At 35.4% G+C, this 23652-nt stretch overlaps 1 protein-coding gene across 5 annotated transcripts in view; it reads right to left on the reverse strand.

The window, feature by feature from the left end:
- FAM3C (FAM3 metabolism regulating signaling molecule C) overlaps positions 1-23652 on the reverse strand; it is a 46973-nt gene that overhangs the window by 13812 nt on the left and 9509 nt on the right. For all 5 annotated transcript variants that reach the window (XM_069461768.1, XM_069461769.1, XM_069461770.1 and 2 more), the window contains 5 exons: positions 20672-20726; positions 15097-15201; positions 8779-8808; positions 7954-8077; positions 1067-1125 (listed from right to left, as the gene is read on the reverse strand). In XM_069461768.1, the coding sequence (XP_069317869.1) occupies positions 1067-1125; positions 7954-8077; positions 8779-8808; positions 15097-15201; positions 20672-20684 (331 nt within the window). In that variant the 5' untranslated portion in view covers positions 20685-20726. The remainder of the gene's footprint in view (positions 1-1066; positions 1126-7953; positions 8078-8778; positions 8809-15096; positions 15202-20671; positions 20727-23652) is intronic.

A 23652-nucleotide genomic window follows, 5' to 3' on the forward strand; every position in this document is an offset into this window, starting at 1 on the left:
AATTCATTAGCAGAGAAGGAATTATTTTGAGAACAACTTAAAATCTGAATCATATGCACACGAAATATATTTTACAGAGTACTTTTTAACAGGACATTCTCACTAATCTTTTAAATGAAAGAATGGCAAACGGAAGTTCATTACTGACTGCAGACCACTCCAATTCAGAATTAGATATATTTTATCCGTATGTGTTACCATCTTCCCTTAAGAATTACCCAAAAATAAACCTTTTACAAAAAAGAAATATCTCCTTGAATCAGATGTCACTTTCTATATTAAAGTCATTTTAAAATAAAATTTACATTTATTTTCCTTTTAAAATGTATTTTTCCTATTAAATAAACAAATAGATATTGAACCTTTTACCTAAGAAAATGAAGAAAGTGAAGAAAGAAACACAAAAATTTACCTCTTATGAAAACAGTAAAGTATATTTTCCTACACTGTGAACTGGGAAAGGTGGCTGACGGTTTCTGGCCACCCTATATAGCTTTAAGGGATACTTATTGTACCAGAACAGAGAGGACCAGTGTGCAGTTAGGCCTCATTTAACGGTTTCAAATTTTCAGTTTCGATTTTGCAAGAACACTCAAGACATTCAGGATTCAATGAATTTATTTATACTAATGAACCCACCAGAAGAATGCGGACGATATTGAAAGTTTACAATAAATTCTCACTCTGTTCCTTCCCCTACCCCATTCAATTGCCTACCATCCTTTGTCATTTTACACACTTTCATTTCTGTCAACCTATCTTCATATTATGTTAGGATTCCAATATTTGCAGCAAGACTTCATCAATTTAACGTTAGAATGTTTTCTGACAATCTAATGGGAAGCTCTCTACAGAGTACACAGCAAGCTACGATAATTTCAAGAAAGCATGTTATAAATACTTAGACACTGAGGCTCCATCTATAGATGATTTTGGGTGGGGAGGGAGGAAGACTTTAGTGTCAAGAGTGGCACTTTCTAACCTGATCCCTTGATAGTGGAGTACATCTTACTTTTGGGCACAAGAATACCCATTGACTACATGTATAAGCTAAAATTTTTCTTACCATTTGCCAAGGCAACATTGATCCCTCTTCCAACATTATTCTTAACACCACTCATTAAACTGAAGGAGGAAAAGTCAAAATAAATTTAGAATTAGACATAAATATATATTAGAGAAATAAAGTTACACCAAAACAGGGATATTACATAAATGTTGAATTGTTCAGCAATGCAGAGGGGATTAAAAGGTCTCTACAAAGTCAGAGAAAACAGTCTAATATTAATTTTAAAGTAACATCCTTAAATGATATTTCACAAATTGAAATATACATTAAGAAGTATTAGGACTGAGACTATTTCTTGCTGTTGTGTATCAGATTATGAAATACCATTTTAGAAAATCCTTAAAACATGTGGACATTAAGCACACATTCTGCACCATTCTCAAGGGATCAAACATCAGATACTCTCTTTTGTACTTTCTGCAATATCAGTATGACATGAAACAGAAGTGAGATGCTACCCAAAGCTTTTATAATCTGAAGCAAGAAGAGTAGGGGAGCACTCCTTGGTGAATGTTTCACCCAACATTCTCTTAGTAATTATCAATGTAAAGTTCCTCTATACTTAGAAGAAGGAATATTGTACTCATATAATTACTTATCTAACAACAGTCACTTATATGGTATACCTGAGACATTCGACATTCCCTGACAACTCCCTAACTATTACATAAGGACAATGACACCGTGAAATAGAAAGCATCAGTGACATATTTGCTTAACAGTTTGGTTTGTTCAATAAGAATTATTATTAAACTAAAACTGTGGGTACTTTTAATTTTAAAATGTCAAAGTAATAGTAATATTCCCAGTAGTGTACTGTTAAATGTTTAACAACTGGTATGAGGTTGGGGGAGAGGGGAGGGAGCAGCATATATGTGACTACATATACATACATATATCCATATACTGATACGTCTATATATACACATAGGTACATAGTTTATTACGAATTTTATTGATATAAAGGATGCATAGCACAATTTCACAAATAATAAAATCTATAATACTTTATTGTAAATTCCACATAACAAATTGGTTCTCACAGAATGTGTTAGTTGATTATCACAGAACTCATATCTGTAGCTAACCTGTGGTTTCAACTGATGAATGAGTACAGTCATAGCATGATTGTTGGATGATACTTTCATTTATGTTAAAGAGATGCTAAAACAGCAAAGATTTACGTGAACTTCACTCCTCGGTCAATAATGTGAGCAAAATCTTTACTGAATTAGATAAGTTTTCAAATACTAGAAGGCTACTTCCTTGTTTTGTTATTCACAATATAAACAGCTATGACATGACATACTCTTAAGTTTAATCTGCATAATTAACATTTTCTCCATCATTTTCTTAAGTCTAGACCTTGAGTTTGCAAACTTTTTCTGCAAGGAGTCAGAGCAATCACTAAAAAAGCTACATGAAGAGATACACTCAAAAACACTATAAAATCAAAAGGAAATTCTAAAAATTGTTCATGTAACTCATAGGCAGCAAAAAAACCCAGAGAATAAAATAATAAAATAGCAGACTTAAGTCCTCACATATCAATAATCATAATAAATGTAAACAGTTTAAACATACCAAATAAAGACAGAAATTGGCATAGATTAAAACAGAGCCCAATTCCACGCTGTCTTCAAAAACACCTCACTTTAAATGTAATAATATGGGTAATGGAAATTAAAAGGATAGAAAAAGATCTGTAACGCAAATATTAATCAAAAGAAAGATTACAACTCAATAATAAAGAAACAACCCAATTTAAAAATGGGCAAAGTGTTGGAATAGACTTTTCTCTCCAGAAGATATACAAACGGCCAATAAGTACATAAAAAGATGTTAGACATCATTAATGACTAGAGAAATGAAAATCAAAACCACAATGAGATATCACTTCATAACTACTAAAATAGCTACAATCAGTAAGTCAGATAATAACAAGTGCTGGCTAGGATGTGCAGAAATTGGGACCTTCATACACTGCTGGTGGAAAGGCAAATTGGTGCAGCCACTTTGGAAAACAATCTGGCAGTTCCTCAAAATAGTTAAACAGAGTTACCATCTAACCAAAATCCATTCCCGAGTATACAGAAAAATGAAAACATGTCCAAACAAAAGCATTTGCAAAAATGTTTATAGAAACATTACTCACTATAGCCAAAAAAATGGAAACAACTCAAATATCTATAACTGATGAATGGAAAAACAAAATGTAGTCTAACCATACAATGGCATATTATTCTGACATAACAAGATCATGAAGTACTGACACATGTTATAACAGGGATGAACCTTGAAAACATTATGCTAAGTGAAAAACCCAATCACAAAAGACCACGTATCATATGCTATTTATATAAAATGTCCAAAGTAGGCAAATCTGTAGGGACAGAAAATAAACCAGTAACTAATACTTAGGGTTTGAAGGTGGGGGAGAAGGGCAGAACAAAAAGAGGGTAAGAAGATGAGGGCAAAAGGACAGTTTCTTTTTTGAGATTCAAAAAGTTCTAAAACTGACCGTGGCAGAGGTTGAACATATCTGTGAATACATTAAAAACCTCTGACTGTATTTTAAATGAGTGAAGTATATGGTATGTGGATTATATTTCAAAGCTGTTTTAACAAAAGAATTAGTCTTAAACATATACATTAAAAAGGTCTATGCTTTATTATGTGACTGCACCAAAGAAGAGGGAAGTTTCAAAATGCTCTACTTTCAGAAACATATTACGGTAAGCAAACTCCACCATTAATATTAAGAAGCAATAGCTATGATTAACTTGCTAGATTAACAATTTTTTATTTTTATTTCAAAATATTAAGGGTGCTAGATTAATAATTAAACGCCACAGTGACTTTTCCAAGAAGAGATCATCTTGGAGTGTGCTGTTGTGTTTAGTAAACTGAGATATATCAGAAAGCAAAAAAATAAAGGTAACAAGGAAGCACAATGACATAGGCTTCCCACAAGAGGGCAGCAGCTTATCAATTTTTAAAAACGAATTCAAACAGAAATCTGTAACAAATGAAAAAACACTTAAGATTTAAAATGTATAACAGTTAGTAACCACCTTTACTAACACAAGTTGAAATATTGTTTTTATCCTTCATGAATATGGAGGCCCCCTTCCCCACCCCTCATCTCTGGGCAAAAATCTAAAAGGAATGATTATATAACCTATAGATACAATCCACATCTTCAAATATAGTTTTGTTTCAAATTGCTACAACATGTTCTGGCTACTACTTCTTAAACGATTAGTTTAAAGCAGAGTTTGGCAACTATAGCTCATGGGCCAAATTCAGCCGACTGTTTTTTTGTTTGTCTTGTTTTGATTTTAATACTCATGAGCTTAAAATGGGTTTACATTTTTAAATGGTTACATTTTAAATGGTTATAGAAGTACCTACATAATATCCTTGACTTTAGCTCTTGGCCCTCACAGCTAAAAATACTATGTGGTCACTTGTTTAAAAAAAAAAAAAAAAAGCCCTCAAAATAGTCTCCTATATATTCTTGCACCAAACATGAAGATCATAATAAAAGGTGAAGAATTACTCCTAATATCAACTTCATACAAACTGAAACCAAATGAGCATATGCTTGAAAGGTGAAAGCTATTCATCGGACCTTAAGTTCCATGGGTTCTCCAAAGCAAAAGAAAAAAACAAACAAACTGCAATTCTTATTTTATACACTGCCTCAGGTTTATATCCAGGATCCCCTATTTCTAATTAACGAGACATTAAAAACACATCTTAATCTCCATAATATATTTTGACTGCATCTACTAGTCCTTAAAACCATGACCACAATCCTAATCTTAGTTACAATCTATCTGTATCAGAGTCTCTCAAACTTGGCCTATGATAGTATTAAGGGGCTAATCATTCTCATGGAGGGGCTGACCTGTGCAATGACAGATGTTAACAGCATCTCTGGCCTCTATCAGGAGCACTGCCACAACTATGACAACCCAAAATGACAGAAGTCCCCTGAGGAGCAAAACTGCCCCCATTGAGATGCACTGATCTAGAATAGGAGTTTCCAACATGAGCTGTACATACTCAGAACAAGTGTAAGAAAATATTACATTTTCTACATATGTATTTTTATTATCTACATATGAGTTTTAGTGAGTATGCAAGCAATAAAGCCTGTTACCAATAGGCAGGCAGTGTCCAAGAGCTGTGGCAGCAACTGGCAATGGCCTTCCAATTGTTCTCTCTATTCCACTACCCTAATCATTTTACTCAGCAGCCAGATAAATTTTTTTTTCCCCCAATGGAAATGAAATGACATGACAGAGTCGAAAATCTTGAAAAACTTCTCAACACCCTCAAGAAAAAAATCTCAACCCTTTACCTGCACAGCCTACAGGCTGCTACGTGGCCTGGCCCCTCTTCATTTCTCTCTAGATCTTACCATTTGGGGTCTTCGAGCACACTGTTCCTTCTGTCTAGGATGGTGTTCCCTCACTCTTCACCTGGCTGTCTTCCCTCCTACCCTTTGGTTCTCAGAATACACATGACTGTCTTAGAAACTACGCCCTAACCCGAGATCTGAGGTTGGGCACCTCTTCTCATGCTCTCCCACCAGCATTCACCACGCCCTGCTGCCCTGCACAGCTGGGGTCACAACTTAAGACTTATTTGCATTTACTTAAGTGTCTGTTTCCCCTTTTGGACTGTAAGTTCCATGACAGGAAGGACAATGCTCAATAAATACTTGTTGGATGCTTAGAAAATTCAGACTCTTTCTTTATAAATTTTTTTTAAAAAACTTTTTTTGGCCGGGCGTGGTGGCTCACGCCTGTAATCCTAGCACTCTGGGAGGCCGAGGTGGGCGGATCGTTTGAGCTCAGGAGTTCGAGACCAGCCTGAGCAAGAGCGAGACCCCATCTCTACTAAAAATAGAAAGAAATTATATGGACAGCTAAAAATATATATAGAAAAAATTAGCCGGGCATGGTGGTGCATGCCTGTAGTCCCAGCTACTCGGGAGGCTGAGACAGGAGGATCGCTTGAGCTCAGGAGTTTGAGGTTGCTGTGAGCTCGGCTGACGCCACGGCACTCACTCTAGCCTGGGCAACAGAGTGAGACTCTGTCTCAAAAAAAAAAAAAAAAAAAACTTTTTTTAAGCTTTCAATATAGAAAACAGAATATACTGCAAAATGCCCTAGACTTCAAGCTGGTCCCTACAGTGTCTCCACTGGGGATCCCTGGTCAATTATGGAGACCTTTTGTGGCAACTAGTTTCATGACCTGAGGCCTGGCTATAAAAACCCTTCATTATTTAATCTCTCCTGGGAATGGCAGAATGATTTCTGAAATAAGGATAGATAGATGGCCTACCTCTTTCTATGGTTAAAGAAACTGAAATACAAATTTTACATGCCCACCATGCTAGAACCAAATTCTCTGGCTCCAAGCCCAGTACTTATTTTACCAGGCTCCACTGTCTACATATTCTTTGCTTTTCTTTTTGACCTATGGAATCTGTGAATTAAAAAACCTGCTAGTCCAAAGAGTTTGATCTCTTCTTTGCATTAAAACTTAACATGCTACAAGGGGGCAGAGTGAGTGTTCAAAGTTAACCTATGGAATAGTTGTTCTAAAAAAAACTTTGTCTCTGTTATTTAGACTCAAACTTGGGGTCTCTTTAGCCAAACAAGGTGAAAAGGGGGAATGGGAATGTTTTCAAAAATCTACAAACTTCTAAAATCCAAGTGCTTTCTTACATATCAGTGAAACAGGACTATAATGATGAGAAATCAGAAGACAATGCATTAACAATGGACCATCATTAGAATGAGGGACAAGATATGAAATCAGTAGAGACCTCAAAGATCATCTAGCTCAAGCACTTAATTTTACAGGAAGTGTGATCCCATGAAGCCAAATAACTTTCCCATAGCTAAATAACTGCAAAAGGGGCTAAGATAAAAATATAAAAGGCTCCTAGAAGAGAAGAGACACACAAAGAGCTAGGAGAAACTACCTAGTTCAGTTAGGTCTCCTTTCTATCTGTTAAATTACCTCTTCATTCTATATAATTAATGACATATTATTTTGCATGAAGTTTAAGCTCCCATGTCTACTTTTCCAAGCAACAGCAGATTAAAAACCACCAATGAATAGTAGGGTTTGCAATTCCAGAGGCAGGAAACTTCAAGTTACAAGTGACAGTTGACGCTGAAGTAGAATATTAAACAACCTAAAAATCACACATTGGAGAGCATCTCAACATAGGAAATCATTCTGCTTAGTGGCAAACAGTTTGTTCCACAATGGAACTGAGGTTATCACTGAGGTTGATCATTTCACATGTCAACAAGCAGCACTTAAATATTTAAAATGAAAGATTTAGTTAAGAGAACATGTACATTATCCAGGGCAACGCTGTCACTAGGATTTCTGCCATGATGAAAATGCTCAACCTGTGTTGTTCCATTCAAGGACCAACAAGCCACATGTGGCCACTGAGCACCTGAAATGTTGCAACTGTCACTGAGGACCAAACTTTTAATTAATTTATATGAATTAATTTTCTCTTTATTATTTAAGAATCAAAACTAAATTGCCACACGTGTCTTGTGGCTAGCAAATGGCGCAGTACAGATCTAGAGAATTCAGTCAGAGGCAATCCCTCATCTCTACACGAAGCTGGACAAGTGCTGTGTTCTTAAGCTTTCTCTATTATAAAATTTAGGAACATTAAGACTCCTTAAATGCAAGGGAAAAAAACTGTAATGAAAATTGAAATCACTTTCCTTTAGTAAAAGCATGCCCAATACATTTGCAAAATGTCCATTAAACTCAGTTTCAATTGGCTATAATTTAAGACCTCATCTTGTTGGTCCAAATCAACAGATACTTACACATTGTCTTCCAGGCAGATTTTGGGTCCCACCACATTGGCTGCTCCACTTGCCATTTTAAAAGCAAAATGCTTCTCAGGGCAAGCTTTTGAGATCCCACATTTATATCTGGGAGGCTTTGTAGCTTTGGGGGAGAAAATATGATTTTTTTTCTTTTAGAAAACAAGACACTCTGTCAGTTTATTTCATACCTCAGACCACGAAGGGCATTATGTAAGACATCAAGATACACATGTTTTAAAACATATGGTAGAATTTTTTTCCCTGAGGGTTTCAAAGAATTGTAAAAAGATAAACAACAACAACATAAAACACAACAAAAGCCAGAATCTCCTAAGAGACAAGCTAATCATTGACAAATGGATCAAGTAATATGATCTTGATGAGGATAAATATATTTTATCTAATTACTCTTGAGTTTATTTTTAAATTTCAGGATGTGAGAGGTTTTGAATTGTTACTTTGCATTTCCAGTCCATATATGAACAAAAAAACCATTACCGTCAGGATCATTAAAAAATCTAATGTTTCACTATCTACCCGTGTTCAAATTCTAACCAGGAATTCTCCTTTTACTACTTACTCCTCCATCACTTTATGTACTTATAATACCGGAGCTAAGAAACACTAATAAAAATATCCCTTATTAATAAATAACAAGAATATTGGGCTGGCCAATCAAATAGCATCCTTGTAACTTTAACAGAAATTTTAAAATCAGATTTTGCTCATACTGAACTACTGGCATTGTTTAAACATAACCTTTCATATGCCTAAGACAAGACAAAATAAACCATGTGTAAAATATTGAGATGAGATACTCACAGCGTGCAGCTATGTCCAACGCTGACCTTGCTAAGGAAAAGAAGTTACATTTGTTAGAAGGAATAAGTCTATTGGCAAGTATCCACTTGCCAATATTTAAAGCTTCTGATAGGTCTATAAAAATAAAAGTGCTTGAATATAATAGTTGCTCAGTATACAATAAAGGAAACATGAATATCAGTTCAGAGAAGAAGTGAGGAAGTAACATTATGCTCCACAATTCATTATCAACACTTATGTTGAGAAATCCTAAAGGGTAGTATTTAATTACTGCTGTAACATTTTATTTTTACCTTTACATTTTGTTTTATAGTTACTATAAATTTAAATCTTAATCACAAAGTTACTCTACAAACTTACCTTTAAATGACTATAAATACATACTTGGTGAATATTACGGTGTTTAAAAGTTGTTACTGTTGTATGGTGCTATGTATATATGCAAATAAAGCACCAGAAAATATATATAAACCTATCTTAATGGTTACAGTAGAAGCCCTGGGGCCAGGGAGAAGGTCATTACTAAAAGTTTTATAATTTATCAGTTCAAGGAATCCAGAAGGTCAAACCTGAACTTAAATGCAGTAGTTCCCAACCTGACCATCTATCACAATTACAGTTAGTGCTTTTTAAAAGCACTAATATCTGATCCTAGCCCAAGACATTATAACTCAGATCATCAAAGTATTGTGGACAGCCATTTCCTGATTTGGCTAATAGTACGCAGTGTGATAAATGTTAGCCAGCTGTCTGACTATAAATAGTCACACAGTTTTTAATTCTGTACTATTTTAGAAAATTATGAACTTCCTGTACATCCAATACTGAAACTGGGAAACAGAAAGTTAAAGCTAAAAGATTGTATCTAAATGTTTAGAAGGAAAAATGACCAAGTAAATGAAAGTTCATTAACTCCGTAGAACACTATACAGCATTAAAGTCAAAAACGTAATGTAATAACATGGAATAAAGCAGAAAACAAACTTTTTTTATTTTTTAAGAGACAAAGTCTTGCTCTGTCGCCCAGGCTGGAGTGCAGTGGTATACTCATAGCTAGCTCACTGCAGCCTCGAACTCCTGGGCTCAAGCGATCCTCCTACCCTGTCTTCCCAAGTAGCTGGGACTACAGGCACCTGTCACCAAGCCTGGCTAATTTTTTAAAAATTTTTTGTACAGATGGGGTCTCGCTGTGTTGCTCAGGCTGGTCTTGAACTCCTAGCCTCAAGTGATCCTCCCACCTCAGCCTCTGAACATGCTGGGATTATAGTCATGAGCTATCACACCTGGCCTACTCTCAATTCAAAAAAAAAACTTTACTGGGATACATTTTGGGAAGACCGGTTTTTAAATCATCAGGTTTTTAAATAAATAATATCACCTCCATTTAATTTGTGTAAGAGTAAGGGGAGAAGATGCTTTAAGGTGAAAAAATTCTTACCAAAGACTTTTCTTTCCAGATGAAAGCTCATTTTTATCCAATCCTCATCAAAACAAAAAGGCCTGCAATTCTGAAAATGCTAGCACTTCGGGGTCAAACAGGTAAATTAATTATCATGAATAAAACAGGGTGTTGTCCAAATATAGAACACAGGTACAACATACAAACACAAAAATCCCTCTTCTTCTGCAAGTTTTTCCACCTCAAAATGTCCTGAGAGGTTTATCCCTCAATTTCTTTCAACACATACATTTTACTTCAAGGAACAATAATAAACATTTCTGATTTGGTTTCATCAAGGAATTTCTTTCAATAAGTCAGGCTAATGAATCAGAACTATTTTGTACTTTAATTTTTAATAAGGTTGCAAGTAATTTATGTCTACACTATCAATGGTTTAAATTTGAAAAGGTCAAAACAAATCAACTCAATAGAACATTAAGTACTTACTGCAGCAATATATGCAAAAATAATTTGGACTGTGTTCAGTACATTTACTAGCTAAGTATTCATGCTGAAAAAGAACACTACATTAAATTACAATCCTGAGTAAGACTGGTGGGTTACATGTTGACATGCTGGTTGTGACACTGTATTATAGTTTTGTAAGATGTCACCAATGGGAGAAACTAAGAAAAGAATATTCAGGATCTCCCTGTATTATTTCTTACAAATACATGTAAATCTGTAATTTTCTCAAAATACAGTTTTATTAAAAATTGTTTTAAAAAAATCACAATATACTTTGGTAACTTTACTAATTATGGGCAAAATTTTCATTTTTCCTTTCTAGAAATAAGTTTGTTTTATTTTTCTAAAACAACACTGTATAATAAACCTGAATTGAAATAACTTATAAACTATCAAGTTATTATATCAACAAGTTGAAAAAATGGAAAACTCACCACCAAAAGAATTATATTTAATCTTATGGGTTCCTAAGGTACTGATTATGGCAACAATTCTAATGCTAGGTTAAACTTGTTACCCTTTGGCATATTAAGTTAGCTGCTAAACAAGTGGCAAAGATAACCATATATCCATCTTTGCTAAAATAGTCTGAATGAAAATTAAAATAAAATCCCACAAATTAAACTTTCACCAATGCAACAGGTCAGAATCCAGTAAGCTTATATAGATACAATGTACTACTTCAATTACAACATCAAAATAAATCATCTGTCCTAAGAATGCCTAAATCAAATAGCTAAACTACTAAACTATATACAATAAAATGTGGCAGGTTCTTAACATGAGGAAATATTAAAATAAAAATTAGGACAGACAACTATCTTGGTTAAAGTAGCTCAGGGCTCATTCATAGCTGACTACCAGTGATTTTCCAACTAATACAGCTTTAAATGAATCCGACTTTGGAAATATTCTTCCTTCTCACATAAAAATCCTAATCCTCAGTTACCTACATTTATTTTCAATTAGCATTTACTATCCACAGGGCCTAGTGCTAGATGCTGGATGATGCATCAAGATATTATTGCCCTCAAGGTTCATTCTCTGGTGGGGGGGGGGGCGGACAAATGAAAAAGAAGAAAAATTTTATAATGTAAGACAGAATAAAATTACTGTCAAATTGAGATGTAAGTACTATGCCATTAAAACAGTTCAGAAAAAGAGCAATACATTGTAATAGGGAAAGAAGGTGGTTCAAGCACAATTTCTCCAAAGAAAGGGCATTTAGGCAGAGTTTTAAAAAATGAGAAGGATTAACAGATGCTGGGGAGATGGGAAAGACGTGCAGGGTGAACCAGCACATTCAAAGGCCAAGATCTGAAAGGACAGGACAGGGTTTGTGTCCGCAGGCTGTGTGCAGACTGGTAAGGCAAGTGTGACCCTCGGGGTAGGGAGGGGTGGAGAACAGCTGAGAAGGCAGGCTGGGGGCTTTGGGTGCCACCCTAATTAGAGAGTTTAGATTTTATTCTCCAGTAAGTAGAAGTACTAAAGATTGTTGAGTTTTAAGAGAATGGCACTGGCAGTGGTGACAGGCAGATGGTAAAGATGAGAAAGAAACAAAGGGACATCACTATGATGTTTATAAAACAGTCCAGACCAGACACGAAGATCCAAACTAGGACAAAGATGGAAGACAGTGGGTGGGGATGGACATGAGCAGTGTTACTGGAGGAGAATCACCAGTGGCATGTGTATAACAGGGCCACACTGTGGCTTCACCCAGCCTCTTCTCCACTCTTCTTTCTGAGAACAGTGGGCCTTTTCCCAAAGTAATTCTCTATATGTACCAATGGTCCCATTGCCTCCTTTCTTTGTAGGATCCTCCTTTCCTTGTCTGTTCAATCTCATCTCATTTTCATGCACTGAACTTTCACCCAAGACTAGTGAAACTCTTTCCATGACTTTAAAGAAGAAAAACATGTACAATGTGCTTGAGTTCAGCTACCACCTCATAATCTTCTTATCTAACCACCAACATTTCTTGGAAGAATCAGCTATATATTGCTTATATTAGCTATATATAGCTACATATTAGCTACATATTGCTTATATTAGCTTTATATAGCTATATATTACCTACATATTGCTTCCAGATCAACACAGAATAAGTTCTCAATGCCTTCAATGTGGCTGGTTTCTGCCCTATCATTCAAATGAAGCCAGGCGTGCTCTCAAAGGCCACTGGGTTGGCCATGAAGGAATAACAGAAGTACACACACCAGAACAAGTTAAGTCTCAGTATACTCTGCAATAACCATTTTATGCTGGATCCTGGATACTTCTTTTAAGATGGGTGTGAACAACAGGTTCAGGAGGAAAATAATCACTATATCAAAAGGAATGGCTAAAGGAAGGATCCTATTACTTGACAAAAACTTATAAAGAGAAGATTTGAAGGACTATGACTATAATTTTAACTGAGAGATCAGTGATGTAGAAGAGAGTTCCAACAAGCAGAAACAAAATCAGTGGAACGAAATTACTCGGGAGCACAAAAGACAGAATTCCATGCCATACAGGTTAAGTATCCCTTATCCAAAACACTTGGGATTGTTAAGTGTTCTGGATTCTTTTTCTAGATTTTGGAATATTTGCATTATACCTTCCAGTTGAGCATCCCTAATCTGAAAACTGGAAATCCAAAATGTCCCAATGATCATTTCCTTTGAGCATCATGTCAGTGCTCAAAGAGTTTTGGATTTTGGATTTTCTGATTAGGGATGCTCAACCTGTACAAGGAAGTACTTTTATGTAGTCATTCTAAGAAAAGTCACCTGAAAATGTTTATATAGAAATAGAGGAGTACATGGCCGAATTGTCTAAAGCCTTGATACACAGTATGTAGTCCATGGGTAGGAATCTCAGCATCACCTGAGAGCTTGTTGGAAATGCAGATTCTCAGGCCCCGTCCCAGACACTGAATCAGAATCTGCATTTACCAAGACTCTCTGGAGATTCTTTTGACATTAGAGTTTCAGAAGCACTGATATAAGGGAGTCTTGAGATTAGATATGAGAGGGAGTGAATTAGCTCTTGGGAATCTCTTTTGAACATTAATTTATGGAGAGCAAAACTCACTATTCCAGAGATCTCAAAGTTCTTTGATTCAACTTCTGCCTACTAGGTAAAATACTGTTTCCAGGGTTCATAATCTCATCTTTCATGCTTAATTATTTAATACCTTAACACTTTAGTCAAAGCTATTCAATGTAAGTACAAGGATCTATGAAGAATATCAACAGCTTCTCTAACTTCAAATAATAGAGGCCTATAAAAACAGTCTCCAGAAGAGATTCAGAATTAGTCATGTGCCACCTAATGATGTTTCAGTCAATGACAGACCACATACACAATGGTGGTCCCATAAAATTATATTAATAATATCATACTTTCACTGTATTTTTTCTATGTTTAGACAAACAAATAACTTACCATTATGTTACAACTGCCTACAGTATTCACTACAGAAATACTGTACAGGTTTGCAGCCTAGGAACAAGAAGCTATACCAAATAGCCTAGGTGTATAGCAGGCTATACCATCTAGATTTGTGTACGTATACTCTATGATGTTTGCACAACAAGCAAAATTGCCTAATGATACATTTCCACAATGTATCCCCATCATTAGGTGATGCATGGATGCATGGCTGTGATTTTATATAAAGCCATAGTTAAATAATTACTTCCCACTTTAATATGTAAACATTAAATTCTATTCTTCACTCTCATAATTGTATACTTATAGAAGAGAAATGCATACTTGATAATTATTTGAGATTCAATGAGATATTCATATACAACCATCTAAAATAACATTATATATAATTGGCTCCTATGAAAACATTTCAAATGATAACTTATTTTATTAAAGATTCCGGTAAAAACTGGGTTGAGGAGCTTATGATGGTACATTTATAATACAGCAACACTAAATGAATGAGTAAAAAGAAAAATGCCACAAAGGGAAAATAAGGGTAAGAAAGCAAGATAGATTTTATGGTTGGTATCTATAATGCCTTATTGTGACTCCTAATCACTTGGCAACTGAGGGCTAGATTTGGCTTCAAATTTTCTAGCAGCCAACTCAAATAGGAAAACAATTTAAGCTTGGAGGTGTTATATCTAAGATATAACATGCACTTAGCACATGATGATTAATTCCCCTAAGCATCTATAAAATAGGCTCATTATATATGTGCAAACTGTTGAACAGAAGATTCATGCTTTATGCTGAATTCCAAGACTTCTTATTGTATATTTTAGAATATTCTAATAAATCATGCTTAGTGATATAATTACATTTCCTTTTCTAGATAGACTAACAGCACAGTGACTTGGAGAACTGATAAAAATTTAGACAACCACACCAAAAATAAGATTTAAGAAACGGAAAAGAATAAAACTTACCAAATAGATTTCCTAAACTTGCATCCATTTTAATTTCAAATACTTGAGAAATAACATAAAATGTTAGTAAAAATACTGCCACAGCTACCACCAATTTTGCAGCACCTAGGTAAAAGGCAGAAATAATTCAGCATGAGTTCATAAGCCCACATAACTTTTGTGATGCATTTCTATGAAAAATGTAAGTTTATTAAAAAATTTTTTTGAGACTAATAAATTTCCATTTTTATCTACTGGATCTTAATTTTATTGAGTTTCAACAAAAAACTGTACAAACAACTCTTCAAGATAAGGAATTTTTCTGATCAAAGAAGTCTCAGGTTGGCTAGCTTTCTAGACACAAGACTGCTTGAGCCATCTGCCTAGTTTTATATGCAAAACAATTACCATACCAGTTGCTAGCTGACTACACAGAAGTACCATGGCTAATGGAACACTACCACCAAGTCTGTTGTGTAACGCACTCCTAATCCTTTTCAAATATAAGCAGCAGCACTATAAGGCGATGTTACAAAAACAATGGACCTTCTGGAGACACTAAAGCCAGGCTAACCACTAAGTAAGGTGTTCTCAAGTGACATGTAACAGGTTTATTGTCTTATCACCAACCAACACATCTCCTAGAGCTAGGTAAGCCCTCCTGGCATGGCAAACAACAAAGTCTTCCTCCTCATACTTAAGACTAGTTTAAGACAGGCCTTCTACACTACTGCAAGACATAATCTAGCATCTATCACAAATGCTTCATAATATGGTTAAATGGAAACTTCCATAACTTTAAATCTTTAATTATGTCTGAGCGCCTTACAAATAGCACTGACTTTGCTGCTTAATGTGAATCATTTCTTGTCATTTTTCTCCATAGCTAAACAAATCTAGGGCAAACAAAAATGTGAGATAGGAAAGGAAATGGAAAATGACAGGAAAGAAACACCTTCCTCTTACCTTAGGATTTCAGAGACATCTCTTTAGCTTATTCAGAAACAATATTAATATTTGTACTATCTCCATTCCCCTCCCTTAATCTGTGGTTTAATCTGTGTTTATATAAGAGGTAGAGAGGATCAGCAGTCATCTCATTATCTTTAAGGAAAAAAAGGTCCAGAAATGAGGTAAAAAAAGGCCCAGATAAATTAATGGCAGTGCAAGGAATGGAATCCAGGGATCCTAACAAAGCCAGTGGTTTGTACAGTACTTCATTTTAAAACCAAATTACCATATTCTTCTGAAAAACTACCAAGCTCAACTCAGTAGGTAAGGAAGAATAAAAAAGAAATACGTTCATTCTAATTTCATAAACCTAAAGAGATCAGACTGCATCCTTGGAGGAGAGGACAGGAAATGAACTGATGGTGCTCAGAAACACTGATGATGGTGAGAAGCAACAGCTTCTCAGAGCCTACTCATTTCTATTCAGAAACACTCTGTTGATGGTTATGCTGGTGGGGAGTGGGGTGTGTGAAAAATCTCTGTGCCTTCCTCTCAATTTTGCTGTAAACCTAAAACTACTAAAAAAAAAAAAAAAAAAGTAAAGCCTTTAAAAAAAAAAAAAAGAAACCCCACTTTATTAATATAGAAATGATATGGCAGTGAAGAAATCTAACTACTAATCAATCACTGCCTCTCTCTGCCATTTCCTACCTCTCCCCGCCAAAAACCGCAACCACTTCCTGTTTTCAAGAACAACTACAAATTGCCTACATTTTTTATGCATAAAAAAGAGAGCAAAATTCTATTAGGCTTTGAACTCTTTCCCTCTAGGATCTATCAGAGTGTCTTGTACCCAGCAATATTTTCAACAACTGTTTGCTAAATAGATGAATGGTAACAGGTGGCATGTTTCTTCTCGATCATTTAAGACTAAGACCAAGGGCTTGAAGATTCTATGTCACATGATAGTCTTACTATCTTATTTTCTAGCAATCATAGGGACATGCAACCAGAGATAACCTTTCCCTGTCTTGTAAAGCAGACATATGAAACCTTCATTGCTCAAGACTGAAATATTAAAATGGTGAAAATATCAAGTTTATAACTCGAAAGTTCTACACTAAATTCCATACTAAACTAAACCTGAACCTACACTAGTATAGCTATATACATATATACCTACATTTTATATATATATGTGTACAATACACACTCACATATACCATTTACTGAATGCCAACTGTAGAGCTAAATGCTTTAGAACCATAATCTCATTTGCACAGTTTTTCAAGATATTTTCACTTTACAAATAAAAAATTAAGGCTAAAATGTTAGACCGCCTGCCTAAAGCCACATAACTAGTCAGTGGCAGCAGTGAGTCTTAAACCAAGACTTATTCACTTACACTGGACCACTGGTGGAACTAGGAGGAAACAGAAGCTCTAAGGGAGAGAAAAGTTAAGAGTAGGAGAAAGTAGCAGAGGGTCCCATGATGGTAGAGTTCTGGAATTTCTGTTACAGACGGTTTTCCCAAAGCTGGACTGAGTCCAGAACCAGCAACCAATTCTGGAGTTGGAGGGGCAAAACACACCACACCACAATTCCCATTCTTAACTTTCCACAAGATTCCCTCTTCCTCCTAGCCATGGACTGCACTAATTTGAGTGTGTCCCTACTTCTCATAAACCAAAAAGCATAAACTTCAGACACTGATGCCTCACTGTAAGAATAATGGCTATAATGGCTATAATGGCTATAAAGATACTTCAAGGCAACTAGATTTTTTCTAAAATTAGAAGATATTAAATAAAAGCAATAAACTTACAGCTAATCTTCCCTTCTCATTCATTAAATGCAGTTCCCTCAAGACCTACACTAGGAACAGTGCCAAACACAAAATAAGCACTCAGTGAATAATTACTCATCAATTAACCTGGGAATTAATTGTCAAAATCAGAGAAATGGACTAGATGATAAAGTTAATTTCAACTGGAATGAATTCAGAATTATGTAAGAAAGAGAACTTGCTTTATTTCAAATTGCCATACTTAAACAATGTACTTTAAAAATCATCTGGAGTCATGTAGTCATAAATAGTCCTGCTGTACTCAAAGATTACCTTAAAAAAAAAAAATTTATAATATGTTTATTTAAACCACACACAAGCTCTTGGTTTCTGGGAATATTTTTCTTCAACAACTGTACAGCTACTTTTAAAAAGATGCTTTGTGATTTCACAACAAAGAGATTCAGTTTTTCAAATTTCAACAAAAGCATTCATAATGACCGTCAGTTACTTTTGTTTAATAATCATGTTTAATCAACTGTGCCTGATTGTATACAATTATGACCAATGTATGAAGACTTGTTTGTTCACCCAACTTGACTTTAGGCACTCCTAAGAGATGCTCCCATAGGAAAATATTTGGTTTGCTAGTGAGAAGATGATAATTAAGAGAAACACTAATTATCTTGATTTTGAGAAATTACAAGTTATCTCCTACATTGGGCCCACACTCAGTAGAAATTTCTGTGTAAAATGTGTATTTCTCCTACGGCTTTGGATGAAGAGGGGTGGGGAAACACACTTACTTTTACTATACAGACAGGAAGAGTTCATCAGCCCTTCCAGTCATTTATGAATGTGTCTTTTTACAATGTTCAAAGATAACTACCTTCAAAACATTGGTGTTTTCAATTTCCTCCATATGCTGCTTCATGAACAGATTAATGTTATTACATATAATCTCACTTATGTAGACTGAACTTGAACAAATACCGAGCAAAAAACAAGTATTTTTTTGAATCTTTTACACACCAGGTCTTCTAAGAACATTGTTTAGTTCAATATCATTTTCTTCAACATCAATGTTGTTTAGTTATAAGGCTGATGCTGAAAAAAATTGGTTTTGTAGTAAGTTTTTTCACTTTAAGTCACAGCTTCCAAGAACCTATTAATGACGTTAAGTGAGGACTAATAATACTATAGTTTTTATCATTATTTTAGAGCATACTCCTTCTACTTTTATAAAAGAAAAAGTCAACTGTAAAACAGCCTCAGGTGGGTCCTTTAAGAGCTATTCCAGAAGAAGGCATGGTTCTCACAGGAAATGACAGCTCCAGATATGTTACCGCCCTTGACAAACTTCCAACAGAACCAGATGCAGAGGTGAGAGACAGTGATATTGATGATCCTGACTCTGTATAGGCCTAGGCTAAGTATGTTTCCATCTTAGTTTTTAACAAAGGTTAAAAAGAAAAAAATAAGTTTTAAAAATAGAAAAAGCTTATAGAATAAAGGTATAGAGAAAATATTTTCATACAGCTATACAATGTGTTTTAAGCTGTGTTATTACAACAGAGTCAAAAAGTTAAAAAAAAATTAAAAACTTTATAAAGTAAAAAAGTTACAGTAAGCTAAGGTTAATTTATTATTGAAGAAAGAAAAATACTTTTTTATAAATTTAATGTAGCTTAAGCGTACATGTTCATAAAGTCTATAGTGGTGTATAGTAATGTCCTAGGCCTTCACATTCACCTACCACTGGACCCACTCAGAGCAACTTCCAGTCCTGCAAGCTCCATTTCATGGTTAAGTGTGCTATACAGGTGTATCATTTTTTATCTTTTAGATCATCAGTCCCCAACCTTTTTGGCACCAGGGACTGGTTTCATGGAAGACAATTTTTCCACGGACCAAGAGGGCAGAGGGATGGCAAGCGATAGGAAGAGAGTATAAATATAGATGAAGCTTTGCTTGCCCATCACCCTTCCTGCTGTGTGGCCCCGTTTCTAACAGGCTATGGACTGGTACCAGTCCTCGGCCTGGGAGTTGGGAGCAGATTTAGACTGTATTTTTACTTTACCTGTTATATGTTTAGATATGTTTAGATACATAAATACGTACCATTGTGTTATGATTACCTAGGGTATTCAGTACGGTAACATGCTGCACAGTTCGTAGCCTAGGAGCAATAGGCTACACTTTATATCCTAGATGTGTAGTAGGCTATAACATCTAGGTTTGTGTAAGTACACTCTGTGATGTTCGCACAAGGACAAAATCACCTAAGGACACATTTCTCAGACTATATCCCCATCATTAATTGATGCATGACTGTCTCAGGCAAACAAGCTTAATGTATAAGAACATAAATATTAAAATCATAACTTAAATGTTTAGCATAAATACAGGCCAAGAATCCCTTATCTCAAATGCTTGAAACCAGAAGCATTTCAGATTTTTTTGGATTTTGGAATATTTGCAGTATACTTTCCAGTTGAGCATCCTAAATATGAAAATCTGAACTCCAAAATGCCTGAATGAGCATTTCCTTTGAATGTCACGTCAGTATTCAGAAAATTTCAAATTTTGGAGCATTTCACATTTTTGGATTTAAGATGCTCAACCTATAATTTCCAATAAAAGATTTGCCCCCCAAAACTTGCATAATACTGACTAAATGTCCAATCTGTGATCTGCCAACTACCTAAAAAAAAAAAAAAAAAAAGGCTAAATAATGATTTAGTTGACTACATTTCAGCTTTGCACTCAATATAGATTATTTACCCTCACCTTTAATCATGACTTACCAAACAGGTTACACAAAAAGCAAAATTATTTCTACCAAATTAAGTGTCTTACCTGCTACCCTCATGTTTGATTTTTCAGTCTACGGTGCTTTTCATTAAATATGCTCCTAAAAAAATCAAAAGAAAAGGCAAACATCATTAGGTCTAGAATGAACATTCCTCCCTAGAGTTTGATTTGGAGTGTGTATATTAAACCAATTAAATAAATGTTATGACATTTCTAAGTATACCAATGATGACATTTAATTAAAGAAACTCTTATCAGTGGGCCTGTCTCCTTCCACTGGATCCCACAAACTCAAGAAGAGGGTCTGTGTCTTATCCTGCTGGGTCCTCAACTCCCTAACTGAATGAACAAAGAGTAAAACCCTGCCATCAAGCTTGTAAACAGAAGATAATACCTTATTATTCTCAGTGATTATGCATCTATAAGGAACTTTTGATACTTAGTTCCAAATCTTCAGTTTGCAGATGAGGTCCAAAGAAATTAAGCTGCTTATCTAGTTATGAAACAAATTATTTGCATAGAAATGGGGCTAAATTTAGGTCGGCTGACCCTAGTATGTGATGCCACTTCATTTTTGATGTGACACAATTGAAGTATCACTACAATAAGCATTCACAGCAAAGGCTTATTTTATTACCAGGGACCTCTTCCTTTTCTTGTTTTGCAATTTAAGTTTATAAAATAATATATTTAGAAGTGTAGAATTGACATTTTAAATATCCTGGCAATTATCATTTTTGACAGAGTTTTTGTTTGTTTGTTTGTTTTGTTTTGTTTTTTAAACAGGGTCTCGCTCCATTGCCCAGGCTAGAGTGCAGTGGCATCATCATAGCTCACTGCAACCTCAGACTCCTGGACTCAAGTGATCCTCCAGCCTCAGCCTCCTGAGTAGCTGAGACTACAGGCGCACACCACCATGTCCAGCTGATTTTTCTATGTTTTGTAGAGACAGAGGTCTTGGTATGTTGCTCAGACTGCTTTGGAGCTCCAGGCTTCAAGCAATCCTCCCTCTCCAGCCTCCCAAACTGCTGGGATTACACGTGTGAACCACCTCGTCTAGCTGACAGAGTCATGTTAATACATCAAATGAAGAAACTGTTCTTTGATATTATTTTAATATCAACAAGAAACAAATGCTGGAAAAAAGTTTGTGTATGTTTCCTTCCTAAGAAATAAATCAAGATAGGCAAATTTTTTTCTTTTTGAAACAAGGTCTCGCTCAGTTGCCTGGGCTAGAGTGCAGTGGCTTCATCAAGATAGGTAAAATTTAAAAAAGAAAATGGAAAAATAAATGAGTTTGATAGGAAAGCCATTCCCAAGTTTAGATGGATAGCGTTCATAGGCAACTCAACTTATTGTAAAGGAATGGAATTCAAAAGAAAATTTTAACTAATGAGTAACACTAACCAGCAATACCTATTTCTCTATTTTAGACTGTGTTTTGATACTTACATTTCAAGGTCATTGTCTGATATAGCAATTCATAGAACACTTCAAATAAAAAATAATGGCACACCCATGAAGGACACTGAAAAGCGAGATATCCAGTTTTCTTACTCACTGGAATAGACAGAGGGGACTAAAAAGGAGTGGGCGTTGGACAGCATTCAAAGGTCCAATGCTCATAATATGCTAGGCCCCGTTCTTCTGCACAATCTACCTGAAGAAAATAAGAACACTTAAACTGAGTTGAGTGTTATTGATTTCTTTCCCTTTGTTAATTATCTGAACACCTTCCACATAACAGGAAAGTCAATGTTATATATCTATTTAAAATAACTACTTAGCCACAGGCTAGGAAAATACTAAAAGGAAAGAGGATATACTGAAGTATTCACAAACTATCACATAAAAAGCAAAAAAAAAAAAAAAAAAAAGAACCCTCAGCTTTTCAAATGAAAACCTCAAAAGGTTATAAATCCTCTTTGAGGCCGGGCGCGGTGGCTCACGCCTGTAATCCTAGCACTCTGGGAGGCCGAGGCGGGTGGATCGTTTGAGCTCAGGAGTTCAAGACCAGCCTGAGCAAGAGCGAGACCCCGTCTCTACTAAAAATAGAAAGAAATTATATGGACAACTAAAAATATATACAGAAAAAATTAGCCGGGCATGGTGGCACATGCCTGTAGTCCCAGCTACTCGAGAGGCTGAGGCAGGAGGATTGCTTGAGCCCAGGAGTTTGAGGTTGCTGTGAGCTAGGCTGACGCCACGGCACTCTAGCCTGGGCAACAGAGTGAGACGCTGTCTCAAAAAATAAATAAATAAATAAATAAATAAATAAATCCTCTTTGGCTTCCAGCAAAATTGAACTTTGCTTTCACAACGCACACATGCCTTTCCTCCCAGCTAATGTTCTCAAATAACCTCACTCTTATCTGAGTGTGGCCTAGGAAAATTTCCTTGAAAGTGTGATAAGCAGTTGGGCACCAGACACTTGCTGTTCTATTTCACTGTTTCCATTCCCTGCTGAGGTCACATCTGTATAATTAGAGTCACTGCCTCATATACCTGCCACCTGTTTGTAACTCCCAACAAGCCTGTTTTTAAACTCATCATTCCAAAGCCCACAATATAAGCAACTACAATTGTCTAGCTGAATACAATGGTTTCCAATGAAAATTTCTCAGAGAATTAACCTTAGTAAAATCTCTAAATTAAAATCTCATCAAATTACATCTCAGCTATAACACACCTTTAATTAATTTGCTCAAGAAGCAAATTAATGATGCAAGAGTACAAATCGGCATAAAGAAGGTGTACTGAATATATTTGAGTGCAAATCAAGGAGCATCTATTTATAATAATGATGTGCTAATTCTAAATCATTCCTGACTTGTCTTCTTAGGAGGACATTTAAAGACAATCTTTATATATAATAATCTTGGGGGGGGGAATCAAAAACATAATAGAAACCTCAGACTGAACCACCAACAATCAAATGGGGATAGAACAGGTCCAAAGCAAATGAACACAATAATAAAGGGAGGAAGAGACCTTTGCTATTAATTCAGAACTCTAAATCTAGAGGC

The sequence above is a fragment of the Eulemur rufifrons genome, chromosome 29, assembly GCF_041146395.1.
Source record: "Eulemur rufifrons isolate Redbay chromosome 29, OSU_ERuf_1, whole genome shotgun sequence".
Taxonomy (NCBI): Eukaryota; Metazoa; Chordata; class Mammalia; order Primates; family Lemuridae; genus Eulemur; species Eulemur rufifrons.